This window comes from Narcine bancroftii, chromosome 4, assembly GCF_036971445.1.
Source record: "Narcine bancroftii isolate sNarBan1 chromosome 4, sNarBan1.hap1, whole genome shotgun sequence".
NCBI lineage: Eukaryota > Metazoa > Chordata > Chondrichthyes > Torpediniformes > Narcinidae > Narcine > Narcine bancroftii.
This window is the reverse complement of record NC_091472.1, coordinates 229,975,195-229,988,774: the sequence shown is the minus strand read 5'-3', so window position 1 is coordinate 229,988,774 and position 13,580 is coordinate 229,975,195. Positions and strand designations below refer to the sequence as shown.

General features: G+C 43.9%; 1 protein-coding gene across 1 annotated transcript; it reads right to left on the bottom strand.

The window, feature by feature from the left end:
- Positions 1-301: 301 nt before the first annotated feature.
- On the bottom strand, positions 302-9,049 carry LOC138762441 (secreted phosphoprotein 24-like). Its single transcript, XM_069936198.1, has 8 exons — positions 8,925-9,049; positions 5,424-5,614; positions 5,190-5,293; positions 2,785-2,913; positions 2,316-2,447; positions 1,512-1,551; positions 580-624; positions 302-445 (listed from the first exon to the last, which is right to left on the bottom strand). The coding sequence occupies exons 1-7, from the start codon at positions 9,047-9,049 to the stop codon at positions 593-595; spliced, it is 753 nt and encodes a 250-aa protein (XP_069792299.1). The 3' UTR covers positions 302-445; positions 580-592.
- Between the last annotated feature and the right edge of the window lie 4,531 nt (positions 9,050-13,580).

Genomic DNA, 13,580 nt, shown 5'->3' with positions numbered 1-13,580 from the left:
GTAACGATTCAAAACACAAACCTCTGTCCATGATCTCCAAGCACAAGCCTTCAGAAGGCACAGCTCTAGTAGGAGACCATAGACAGAGGACACGTAAAGGTGGGCACGTGGGCAATAAATTGTTTGTCTGATCACAGAAATGAGAAATATAATTCAGAAGAACATCAGTAAATATTTTCGTGACCCTTTTAATTTGATTCACAGAACACTGAGTTACAAGACAAAATGGAGGACAGAACATTTACAACCTAAAGAATCTTCAAGTTACAATTAAATGTACATTCAGGAAACCCCAGAACCCTGCCCACCCTCACCTCCCCTCCCCCATATATGAACAAGTGATAAAAAGCTTCTTTAATCTGAATGAGGTCTTCTTGTGTTCACATTTGATCCTTCAGACATTTCATTCATGCCTAGTTTTCGACCCTTCAATCCACTTGTGCACCTAGAATGGAGGAAATGAACAGATTGGTCATTTTTGACTAAATGATTTGGGCCTGAACACAATGTTCTATTAATGCTGATGAATCTGATCGAGATCATTAACTTCACTAACACAGAACCACAGCGAACACTTACATTTGAAGAGTCTTCAACCAACGATTCTTTTGACTTGCTTTACACCTGCAACAAAAATTCAGTGTTCCTTCTTAGTCAGGGATTTGGGAAATTTAATAATCAGTAAGAAAAAAGATGCCCAATGAATCAATGTAAGGAAAATGTAGGGGAGTTAAGGACAACTTCAGGATTGAAAGGCGCCCATTTAAAAGAGAGATGCGGAGGAATTATTTTAGCCAGGGAGTGGTGAACCTCTGGAATTTTCTGCCATGGGCAGTTGTGGAGGCCAGGTTGTTGGGTGTATTTAAGGTAGAGATTGACAGGTTTCAGAAGAATTAGGGTTTCAAGGGTTATAGGGAGAAGGCCAGGCAGTGAGGGTGAGTGGGAGAATAGATCAGCTCATGATGGAACGGTGGAGCGGAATCAATAGGCTGAATGGTCTTGTGGTCTCTAGATCTACATGTCTGAGTTGCCTTCAGTGAAGAATGAAATGAAAGTCCTCGTTAACTGTTCCCCTGTCTACAGGCCCACTTCAGTCATTTTATCCCTGATAGATTGACACTCTGCAGCCAGTGGATGGGGAGATGAGTTAGCCACAGTTCTGGGCCTACACCAAGAGGAACTAGTAGTGATGCAGCAAGTTGCAAGTCAGCTGGTGAAGTCCAGGGTGGCACGGTTAGCGTAACGGTGAGTGCAACGCCTTTATAGCACCAGCGATCAGGACAAGTGTTTGAATCCTGCACTGTCTGCAAAGAGTTTGTACATTCTCCCAGTGTCTAATGGGTTTTCCCTGAGGGCTCTGGTTTCCTCCCACCTTTTGAAACATACCAGGGGTGTAGGTTAATTGGGTTTAAATTGAGTGGCACATACTCATGGGTTGGAATGGGCTGTTACCGTGCTGTATGTGTAAATTTAAATTTAACGCCTGCTCTCTTCACAACCTTCAGACTTACGTTTGTAGACTTGTCGAAATGGTGCTCTCCTGGCTTTCATCTGGAACAAAGCATGAACATGTTCATGGTGATGGATGAGAATTTTAAAATCCAAGCTTAAGCAATATCTCAAAAATCAATTGTCTCAAATTAGAAAAATAATATATATACTATACGCAATGCACCAGTAAAATGGAAATATAGATTTATATATGCAACCCGGGTTTGAATTGGGCGCTATCTGTAAGGAGTTTTCAACATTCTCCCCATGTCAGTGTGGGCTTCATCTAGATGCTCCGGTTTCCTTCAGCACTCCATTTCATATGGGATTGGTGAGTTATTTGGGTGTAACTGGGTGGGGGGGGGGGGGGGGGGGGGAGAGACGGAACAGGTTTATGGAGTGGAAGGGCCTGTTTATGTGCTGAATGTCTAAATGAATATAATTTTAAAATTTGAGAGGCATTGCTTTCCCAGAAGCAGGACGACCTGATCTGGTCTGAATCAGACCCCAGCTCCAATTTGGACACACTTGCTGCGTAGGTTTAACGGACTCTGCTTCTGAATTATCCATTCCTTTCTCTTGAAAAGAACCACATATCAGAAGCCAGACATGGACACGTCACACACTGAGCACAAGTGAGTTCTAAAAGAGCTCCAACATCTTTGGAGAGGTGAGCAGCTATGAATCAACCAGAGGCAGCCGTTCACATTTCTCCAAGAGAAGGGACAAAGATGAGCAGCAAACACATCATGATGTTATCAATGGGGAAAAAAAAGTCCTGTCTCAAAACATAGAAAGCCCACTGTCCCAGTCCGTGAACTGACCTCAAAACTGTTTTCACTTGATTCCAACGATTGACTTTGGCTGTCAATCGTCCTCAAACCCCGGCACTCGACATCGACGTCAACAACCTTGCCTGCAAAGTATTCAACGCTGCTTTTGCAGAAACCTTTTGCCTGTTAAAGTTACACAAAAAGCACATTAAATCTTCTCATTACCCTTTATGTTGCAGTATGAAACACAAGGCAGCTTCTGTGACGTAATTCAGAGCTAATAGTGTTTTGGTAATGGAATCATTCTGTTTTCGCCACATTTTCACTAAAATGATTCTGTGCTTGCAGATCTTTCTGTGATTTAAGTCTGTCATGCTGGTGCATTCTGCTGTAATGCTGGACAAATAAACCTTTCTATTGAGTAGCTGAGTGTTCCTGCTTCCATCAATGGAATAACTCACCACCCCACCCTCAGCCTTGCTGTCATGCCCCTCAGTGGAAATGGTGATTGAGAACTTACTGCATTCTTCCTGGACCGGAAGTGACAGCGGCGGTCATCAAATTCCAGGCCGGAATTTTTAGAGCAGGTGGTTTCTTTCACTGAGAATATCAGATCCACATTGTACGACAGTTTTCCTGTGCGGTAAACCTACCAAAAGCGGGAAAAAACCCCGCAGAGAACATACAACATTAGAGCACAGTACAGGTCCCTTGGTCCACAATGTTGTGCCGATCTATATAAACAATCGAATTCTCCCCTACCTCACACCCACAACCCTCTATTTGTCTTGCATCCATGTGCCTCTCTAAAAATCTTTTAAATGTCTCTATTGTACCAGTCTCCACCACCACTGTAAAAAAAAACTTATCCCTGATGCCTCTCCTGAACTTTCCACCCCTCACCTTAAACAGATGTCCCCTGGCATTTGCTACCTTCACCCCGGGAAAAGGGTTTAGCGGTCCATGATCGTATTGAATGGCGGAGCAGGCTCGATGGGCCATTTTTGGCCTACTCCTGTTCCTACTTCCTATGTTCCTATGTTCCTATGTCCACCCCATCTATGCCTCTCAAAATCTTGTAGATCTCCATTATGGCATTGCTCATTCTTCTTTGCTCCAAAGAGAAAATCCCCAGCTCTGTTAACCTCATAAGACTCGTTCTCCAATCTAGGCAACATCCTAGTAAATCTCCTCTGCACCCTTTCTAAAACTTCCATATCCTTCCTGTAATGAGGCGACCAGAACTGAACACTACATTCCAAGTGTGGTCTAAGCAGAGTTTAATAGAACTGCAACATCACCTCATGGCTCTTGAATTCCCCAACTAATGAAGCCCAGCCTATGATAAACCTTTTTAACTACCCTCTCAACCTGCATGGCCACCTTTGGATTTGGATCCCAAGGTCCCTCTGTTCTTTAACACTGTTAAGAATCCTGCCATTAACCATTTACAGGCATACCCGGTTAATGTGTTCCAAGCAAGTTCAGTGCTATGGAAAACCACACTGTTCAAAGCATTATTACAATGCACTTTAATGTAACAAGTTCCAGTTCTACAAAAGGGATATATAAAACTAAACTTTATTGGCAATAAGTGAACATCGTTTATTTAAGAAAATATTTGTCTAATGTAGATTTGTGTCAAATTGCTCCCATGAGATTTTTGCCAAAGTTTGATCAGTACTGGGAGCCCGATCACAGCGGGGACTGCAATAACTTTCAACATAGCCACTGAACTCTCTCTATTCCACAGCAAATTCCAGGGGTTCTCCTCTAAACAAACTGGCGTTGTTCAGTGGTTTGGAAACTTGCTGGTCTGCCACATCAGAGCAGAGAAGACAAAAAAAAACAGATTCCCATCAGTGTAAGGCAGCGGGCTGTGGGATAGTGCAGGGAACCCGATCACAGTGAAGACAGCAATAACTTTACGGACAGCCACTCTATTCCACAGCTCAGTGCCTAGATTTCAAATATTTTAAACTAGAGTCTTGCAAAGGGGTTTAAATAGCAGCAACAATCAAACTTTAACGTTGAGAATTTAAAACTGTGGGTCAGAAATTTCGAACTGCATTGTGTCCAAACCTGCCCTTTTCAAAATCATGTGATGCAGGGTATGTCTGTACTCCATTTTCATGTTCGACCTTCCAAAATGCATCACTTCATACTTATCCAGATTGAACTCCATCTACTACTTTTCCACCCAACTCTACATTCTGTCTATATCCTGTTGTAACCTACTACACTATCCGCAAGCCTTTTTGTCATCTGCAACCTACTGACCATTCCCACTACTTCTTAGGTGTGGGACCACTACACCTAATCAGGTAAAGCTCAGGATAGCAGTTGCCTTTTCGTGGCTGCCTACACTTGGGGAATCGAGAAAAGAATACGAGAGAAGAACACCAGCACCTTCTGCATCCCTTTAACCACTGTGTTCGAGGCAGTCAATATCTTTAATCATAGGAGAAAACCAACAAGTTGGCAGCCTGATTAGCATACCGATTAGCGCAGCACTATTACAGCGCCTGCAACCCAGGTTCGAATCTGCCACTGTCTGCAAGGAGTTTGTACCATTTTCTCTGGGTGCTCCAGGTTCCTCCCACCCTTCAAAAACATCAGTTAAATGGGCTGGAAATGTCTTCTATCCTGCTGCATTGTTAAAAAAACATTTACAATTAAAATAAAAAGCATTAATGATGGACCTTTTGGATTTAGAAATAACCCCGAGACAAATAAACCTCAAACCACAATCTCTGAAAATGTCCAATTTGCAATTAGAAAATGAATTCCAATTTGAATGCCAAAAGGAAAAAAAAAGTGATTTTGATTTCATGTAACTTTGTCAACATTGCGTATGTCAATTCTTGCATGTTGATGGGTTTACACTCTTATAGAAGCAATGCTTGTGAAACAGGAAACACTTACATTCTTTCCTCTTCTGCCGCTGATCCCACACAGGTTGGTGATCTCCGTGATTTCATTCAGCTTTGCAACTGAGGCTCTCAGGGCATGCTTGGTGCTGGGTGCTCCTATGGAAAGAGAAAGGGACAGTTGCACCAGACATTCCATCATTCTTCAGAAAATTATTTCCACACAACATGGGATGCTCATTCCCAACTGTCCCCTGCTCCTTGAGGTCCCACTCTCCCCTGGACCTACCTGAGCAGTGGAGGATCTGCACTGCAGCGAGGGTGAGCAGGAAGAACTTCATTCTGCCTCTTGTGGGATCAATCGCTGGTCTCTCAGAGTTAAGGAGCCTCCTCTCTCTCTCTCTCTCTCTCTCTCGATCTGCCCTCATCTCACTGCCCTCAGTCTTTATATCCTGTACCTCCACCACATCCAAACACTGACTAATGTTTACTCAGTGTGTTGACCGTGGGCACAGAAATCTGCTGACAAGCAAGCTGTGATCTGCGCAGAGCTTTTTCCGAATAGCATCGCTTTTTCAAGGCTCTCTGGCAAAATGGGTGAGATCTCGTTATAATCCAGGCAAACTCAGCAGAATTGGACCTGTTACATTTGGCTCCACAAGGACACTTCCAGTGTTTTAAATTGTTTTAGATCAATATTTGCACAATAGAACACCATGGAAGCCAGACATAATTGCCATGCACTAGCCAATGTCAGTCTGTTGCTCAAAGTATAGTCATAATCTCCCTTGCCCAATCGCTTACTTGTACAAGAAGGAATCTTACTCTGCCAGGGTCCAAACTGAGGCATCTTCTCCATCAAAATCTCATGTCTTGGTCAGTCACCAAAAAGATCAGATGATGAGGATATCTCTCTGCTTTTGGCTAGAAGGACAAGATGGTATCAAATTATTTGAAAAACAGAAATATGGAATATGCAGGGAATCCTTCAGTGGTTTGCTCTATTCAGATGTATGGAGAAAAAAGAGCAGATGTGGCAGATATATGGGAAATGTTTTGGACAAAACAAGTCACAGTATCTGCAGACTTTCATGTTTTACTTATAAGATGAGAAGAAAAGGGTTGGGAATTGAGGGAGTTGGGGGACAACAGGGGAAGAAAAACTGAATGTCTGTTATATGGAGGAGAGCAGGAGAGAAGGAATGATTAAAAAGGGTGAAAGGAAATGATTTTGTTACATCAAGAAGCAAACTATGGGCTTGGGTGAAATGTATCTGGAAATAAAGGGTTTATAACTTGAAATTGTTGAACCACATTTTAGGCCTGAAAGGTTGTCAAACATTGCATTGGAAGCTGAATGTTCCTTGAGCTGACTTTGAATTTCACCAGAGGAGTTTTGGAAAAGTAAGAAACCAAATGAGATAAAGGCCTCATGGATGGAGATTTTTGTCAGATTAAGGAGGTCATTAAAAATAGTTCCCTGATGTTTATTTTTAATGGGATGACGATCCAATTAAAAAGTCACCACACGATGACACTGGATCCAAGGGGATCTACTGACAGAAGTCTTCAAGGTAGGATTGACATTGGCAAGATCTACGTGGTGAATGGTATAGAAACATAGAAACATAGAAGATAGGAGCAGGAGTAGGTCATTCGGCCCTTCAAGCCTGCTCCGCCATTCAATGAGATAATGGCTGACCTTAAAGTTCAGTACCCCGTCCCCGCCTTCTCTCCATAACCCCTAATTCCCTTATACTGAAGAAATATATCTAATTCCCTCTTAAATATATTCAATGAACCTGCCTCTACTGCTCTCTGTGGCAATGAATTCCACAAATTCACCACCCTCTGGGTAAAGAAATTCCTCCTCATCTTGGTTCTAAATGGTTTGCCTATTATCCTCGAACCATGGCCCCAGGTTCTGGACTCCCCCACCATTGGAAACATCCCTTCCACATCCATTCTGTCCAGTCCTGCCAGAATTTTATGTGTCTTTATGAGATCCTCTCTCAATCTTCTAAACTCCAGCGAGTACAATCCCAAATTGCACAATCTTTCCTCATAAGTTATTCCTGCCATTCCAGGTATCAGAAGATACCTGGAATGTAGAGAAGAGTGGTCTAAGAGACCAGGTACATAAATCACAGGTAGATTGGGTTGTCAAAATATTTTGGCACATTGGCCTCATGAGTCAGAGGATTGAATATATACATTGGGAGGTTAGATTGCAGTTGGATAAGACATTGGTGAGGCCCCGTTGGGAGTATTGTGTTCAGGTTTGGTCACCGTGCTGATGGTAAGATGTTTTCAAGCTGGAGAAGATGCAGAGCAGACTGACAAGGATGGCAACCTGAGTTCAAGGTTGAGCAGACTGGGGCTTTATTCTTTGGCGTGCAGGAGGATGAGGTGATCTCACAGAGATGTACAAAATCATGAGACGAATAGTTCGGTGAAGTCATTTGCCCAGAGTCGGGGAATTAATAACCAGAGGCCATAGCTGTAAAATGAGGGGGGAAGAGATTTGGCAGGAGCCTAAGGGGCAACTTGTTTACACAGAGGGTGATGTGTGAATGGAATGGGCTGCCTGAGGAGGTGCAATGTTTAAGAAAAAGAATATACAGATAGAAGGGTTTGGAGGGATATGGATCAATGCATGCAGGTGGGAATAGGTGTGGGTGGGTCATTTTGGTCAGCATGGCCAACTTGAGCTGAAAGGCCTGCTTTCAGTGGCCGTGACTATAACGTGGACTGTAATATAATAGAGTAGATGTTTGCAGATCTGGGCGAAACCAACCCCCAATGAATAGATTCAAGATACAATTTATCGTCATGTAATAAAGACAGTGCAATATACATGAAATTTGCTTTCACCTGCTGTAAAGCAGACAGATTCTCCATGGGTAAAAATTGCACAAACCACTTCTTACAGTCAGAGAAAGAGAAGCAAATCATTTGAATACCCAACAGATAGTCCAGAAGAACTCTTTTACCCAAACTATGCGAAGAATGTGGAAACACCACCACAAGCCCTGTATAAGGACAGGACATAGAGGTTCATCAGACGAGTGGGGAATGAATGGTAGGCAAACTATGTAAAACCAACACCGCTTAGCTGGAAGAAATGAGCTGCCCTTTGGCTATTGACTTGCACCTATGGATTCCTGCATGGAAAATATCTGTGGCCGGGCCCTGCAAGATTTTGTATCTCTCTTCATGTCATCTTGTCTTGAGTCATGCCATTAATTTTCTGTAGTTTCTCACTGCATGGCGACCTTGTCAAGCAGGGGTGCTTACATCTCCCTCCAAGCTACTGCATTTGGAACAGCTCCTGAAATATACTTGTCAGTTTTTTTTTGACATTCACTGATAATGCATTGTTTGAATTTTAGGAACGTTTGGAACGAGAGTTGAAAAAAAAAGGGTGGGGGGGCATTGAGGTTCGTGTAGTTGTTAGCTCAATGCTATCAGAGCACCAGATGACCTGGATTTGATTCCAGCGCTGTCTGTAAGAAGTCTGTATGTTCTTTTTTCTGGGTGCTCCAGTTTCCTCTCACCCTCTAAAATGTCCCGTTGGTCGGTTAATTGAGTGTAATTGGGCAGCACTGATTTAATGGGCCGGAAAGGCCTTCTACTGTAACTGTATTATATTGTGATTGTTAAAAATAAGCCTAGCTTTATGATTCCCCAAACATTCCAGCATGATCCATATCTGAGTTTTGACACTTGTTCTCTGTGCTGACCTGAGAGATGTATGGATTGGACCCTAAGCAGAGTGACACACCTTCACCCTAAGATCAGCTTCACCTGCAGAAGTCTCCTGGTTTCACCCTCCCAGCTGATAATCTGGGATGAGCCCATGCCCGGTGACCGATGATTCATTTTCGTGAAGCTCCTTTTCTTGTGCCGGTACATAGCCAGAGAAGGTGGTGAAAAGAAACCTTTGACACATGCCTGACAAGAAAGGTCATTCAGCTCCAAATGTGGAGGAAATCCACCAGGGATTTGTTTTGGACAGGCGACTTATTGACAGTTGTGGAGAATTCCATGGCTGAGGTTTCCTGCTTCTCTGCCATGGAGGAACTGGGCAAGATTTAAAGGTAAGGCGATGCTTAAAGTCAAGAGCAAAGAATTTTGAAGACTTGGGAACAGATAAACGCAGGCAAAGGACTTGGCCAATGTCATTGAAAGCAGATTATCTGCACAGTTTAATCATTGATTGATCTATGATTGATGAGCATTTAATAACTGATGCATTTTCATAAATCACTCCAAAACTGGACAAGCACAGGGATGGAGTTAAGCAAGAAAGCCTGCAGATGCTGGGGTTGAGTGCAATTCACAAACGGGCTGGAGAAACTCAGCAGGCCACGTAGCATCCATGGGAAGTAAAGACATTTGGGCCTGGGCTGTTCATTACCATAACAGAGAACAGACCAGGGCCTGAATGAAAAGGACGGGGTGAGGAAGTAGGAGGAGAGTAGAGGAGGCAGGAAGGGGCAGGGGGAGAAGAGCAGGCCATTAGTGGAGTGTGGTGCGCTGTTAGCCAGAATCAGACACACACAAGGTAAAGGCTGTACAACGGGCTTTAATCCACAAAGACTTCCACAGAGCCAGGCTGGCTGTGGCCGCAGCAACTCTGAGTGAGGCCTCGGGAGGCCGGCGCAGGCTTATAGCCCGGAGGGTGATTGACACCCAACCAGGTGGGGCTTGATCCATTCAGGCCGACTGATTGACAGCCGGCCAGGTGTTGTCCTGTCCCCTTACACTCCTGTAGGTACAGAGGTTTCCCCCTGCAGTAGGCCGGTGGTACACTCCTTCAGGTACAGAGGTTGCCCCCTGCATCAGGCTGGCAGTGTACCACCACATGGATACAGGTGGGAGGGTAGTAGAGAAAGAAGCTTTCACGCAGTATCCATAAGAAGTAAACATTTTGAGTCTGGGCCCTTTATCAGTGTGGTGATACGGCCACTAGCCTATACTGCAGGGGGCAATCTCTGTGCCTGCAGGAAGACCACCTAAGGACTGACTCCACCTGGCCAGCTGCCAATCAGCCAACCCAAATATAGACCTGAGCTGGCCCCTCCTGAGCCAGTCACACAGGAGTCACCACAGCTGAAATTGGTGTGTATAAACTTTTCGCAGAAAAAATCTTGTAGTACAGTCTTTCAAGTTTTTGAGTCTGCTTGCTGCTACCACAGCGCGTCACAGTCAGGTAGAATAGAAAGAAGCCAGATGCTTGAATAACAATGTATAGGATGGTTTAGAATGATATGGCCAAAATCCAGACAGGAAGGACAAGTATGGATGGGACATTTTGGTCAGCGTGGGCAAGTTGAGCTGAAGGGCCTGTCTCTATAGTTCCCAGGTGCTCTCAGACTGCTGGAAGGGAGGGGGGAGGAAGAAGAAGGTGTCAGGTGGCACAAGGCTGGGAATGCTCAGTCCTCCTCTACCTCCAGCCCAGTGCACAGGCAAGACAGCCCCTGCATTTCACCCAGCTGGAGGGGCTGCTTCCTTCCCGTCGCACTTTCACCTCCATCCCCGCCATTCCTGGCACAGACTCTTATCTGGTTTCCTGCTTTAATTGGCCCCCTTCCACACCTGTCCTGATGGCCATCCTCAGGGCTTCCAGCTCCTTCCGAAGCCAAAGTATTTTGTCTACCTATACCCCTCATAATTTGTAATATAAACTCTCCCTTCATTCTCTGACACTCTACGAAATTAAGTCCTAACCCGTTTAACCTTTCCCTGTAACTTTGTTTCTCAAGGCCCAGCAATGTCCTAGTAAATCCTCCCTCCATTCTTTCAATCTTAATAATATATTTCCTGTAGTTAGGTGACCAAAACGACACATGAATCTCCAAATTTGGCCTCAATAATGTCTTGTACAAATTCACCATAACATCCCAACTCCTATACAGCCTCTTTCAGGGAATGTATCTGCATACCCATTGTGAAATAGGAATACAGGTACATAATTTCTGAATCCATTTAGAATAACATACTGGCTTTGAGTACCATCTCCTGCATTCTCTAAGCTCCTCTGTTCCTCCATTTTTCTCCCAGTCCACCTAACCTGCTGAAATCTTCTGTTCTATATAAGAATGTAGAACGCACAGCACAGTTCATGCCTTTCGGCACATGTTGTTGTGCCGACCTATGTATTCCTACAAAAAAAGTAACCCTCCTTACCTTGTAACCCTCTATTTCATCTGTGTTTCTGTCTCAGAGTCTCTTCAATGCCCCCTATTGTTCCATCCTCTACCACCACCCCTGCTTGGAAAGGCATTCCAGGCACCCATCAATCTCGGTATAAAAAAAAACTTACCCCTGATGTCTCCCCTAAACCTTTCTCCCTTCACTTTGTACAGAGGTCCTCTGGTGTTTGCTACTCCCACCCTGGGAAACAGAAGCTGGCTGCCTAACTCTCAGAATCTTGTAGACCTCTAATAAGTCACTCCTCATCCTTCTTCACTCTAAAGAGAAAAGTCCTCGCTCTGCTAACCTTGCCTCTTAAGACTTATTTTGAAATCCAGGCAACATCCGGTAAATCTCCTCTGCATCATCTCCTTGGCTTCCACATCCTTCCTACAATGAGGTGACTAGAACTGAACACAATTCTCTAAGTGTGGTCTCACCAGAGATTCTGTAGAGTTGCAACATGACCTCTTGACTCTTGAACTCAATCCCCTAACTACTGAAGCCCAGTATCCTATCAACTTGCACTGCAAACTTGAGAGATTTATGGATTTGGACCCTAAGGTCCCTCTGTTCCTCCACACTGTTAAATATCTGACCATTTACCCTGTACTCAGCCTTCTAGTTTGACTTTCCAAAATGCATCACCTCACACTTGTCTGGATTGATTTCCATCTGCCATTTTCTGCACAATTCTGCATCCTGTTTATATCTTTTTGTAACTTACGACAATCTTCAACACTATCCACAACTCCTCCAATCTTCATATCATCTTCAAACTTACTGACCCATCTTTCCACGTCTTTGTCCAGGCCATTTATAAATATCACAAAGAGCAGGGATCTTAGAGCAGATCCCTGCAGAAAATCATTTACCATTGACTTCCAGACAGAATATTTTCCATCCACTTCTGCACTCAGCTTTCTATAGACAAGCCAATTCTGAATCCACACAGCCACAATTCCTTGGATCCCTGCCTCATGACAATAAGCAGCCAGGAAGTCCAACTTGCCCTCATCTGAACCCTCTTTGATGCTTTCCTTGTCCCAGTTCCACATCCTCTTCATCGATATATTCCTGGAACATATTCTGCCTGGACATCAGGAATGAGTTTAGTTCTGTAGACATCTATTCTGGGACCCCTGCTCTTTGTGATTTAAAAAAAAATAACCTGGATGAGGAAGTCAAAAAATGTGTTAGTATATTTGCAGTTGACACGAAGGTTGGAAGTGTTGTGGATAATGTAGAAGGCGATATGAATAGGATGTAAGGCCTGAAGAAGAAGTGCCAGATGGAGAAGCAACAGATGCAGATCAATCCAGATAAGTGTGAAGTGATGCGGTTTGGAGAGTTGAATTTGAAGGCAGAGTACATGGTTAATGGCAGGATTCTTGACAGTGTGGAAGAACAGAGGGACCTTGCAGTCCAAATCCATGGATCTCTCAAGGTTGCTACAGAGGTTGAAAGGGTAGTTAAGAAGGCCTTCATTAGTGAGGGGGTTGAGTTCAAGAGCCAAGAGCTCGACAAAAACTCTGATGAGATCAAACTTGGAATATTGCGTTCAGTTCTGGTCACTTCATTGCAGGTCGGATGAAGAAAGCTTACAGAGGGTGCAAAGGAGATTTACCAGGATGTTGCCTGGATTGGAGAATGTGTCTCATGATGCAAGGGTAACAGAGCAAGGGCTTTTCTCTTTGGAGCAAAGAAGGATGAGAGGGGACTTAATAGAGGACAAAATTATGAGAGGGCACAGATAGGGTGGACAGCCTGCGTCATTTTCCTGGGAAGGCCAGCATTTGCAGAGGTGGCCGGGGTAAGTTTTTTACACAGAGAGTAGTGGATACCTGGAATACATTGCCAGCGTGGTGGTGGAGACTGTTATAATAGGGACATTTAAAAGACTCTTCTAGAGTCACATGGATACAAAAAAATAGAGGATCATGGGTGTAGGATCAAGGGAAGATTTCAATTGTGGTGGAGGAGGTTTATGTAGGTCGGAACAATATCATGGGCAGAACGGCCTGTACTGAAAGGCATGTACTGTGCTGTAAGGTTCTATGATCTACATTCTATCCACTCACACCTCTTCCCGTCATTTGACCTCTGACTTTTTATGCTCTGATAGACTTCTCCTGGTTCCTTGTTTCTCCTCTTTCCTAATGGACCTTCTATATCTCTGCCACATCCTTACTTTGTTCCTATTTTGATAAAATGAGCTTGACATCTCAGTTGTTCCTCTTGACATCTG

Excerpts from the sequence above, each read along its gene's own strand:
- LOC138762441 (XM_069936198.1), bottom strand. The coding sequence starts at position 9,049 with ATGTACCGGCACAAGAAAAGGAGCTTCACGAAAATGAATCATCGGTCA. Across the intron at positions 5,294-5,423 it reads GCAGATCCTCCACTGCTCAG|GAGCACCCAGCACCAAGCAT; the intron begins GTAGGTCCAGGG and ends CTCTTTCCATAG. Across the intron at positions 2,914-5,189 it reads GCGGCAGAAGAGGAAAGAAT|GTTTACCGCACAGGAAAACT; the intron begins GTAAGTGTTTCC and ends CGCTTTTGGTAG.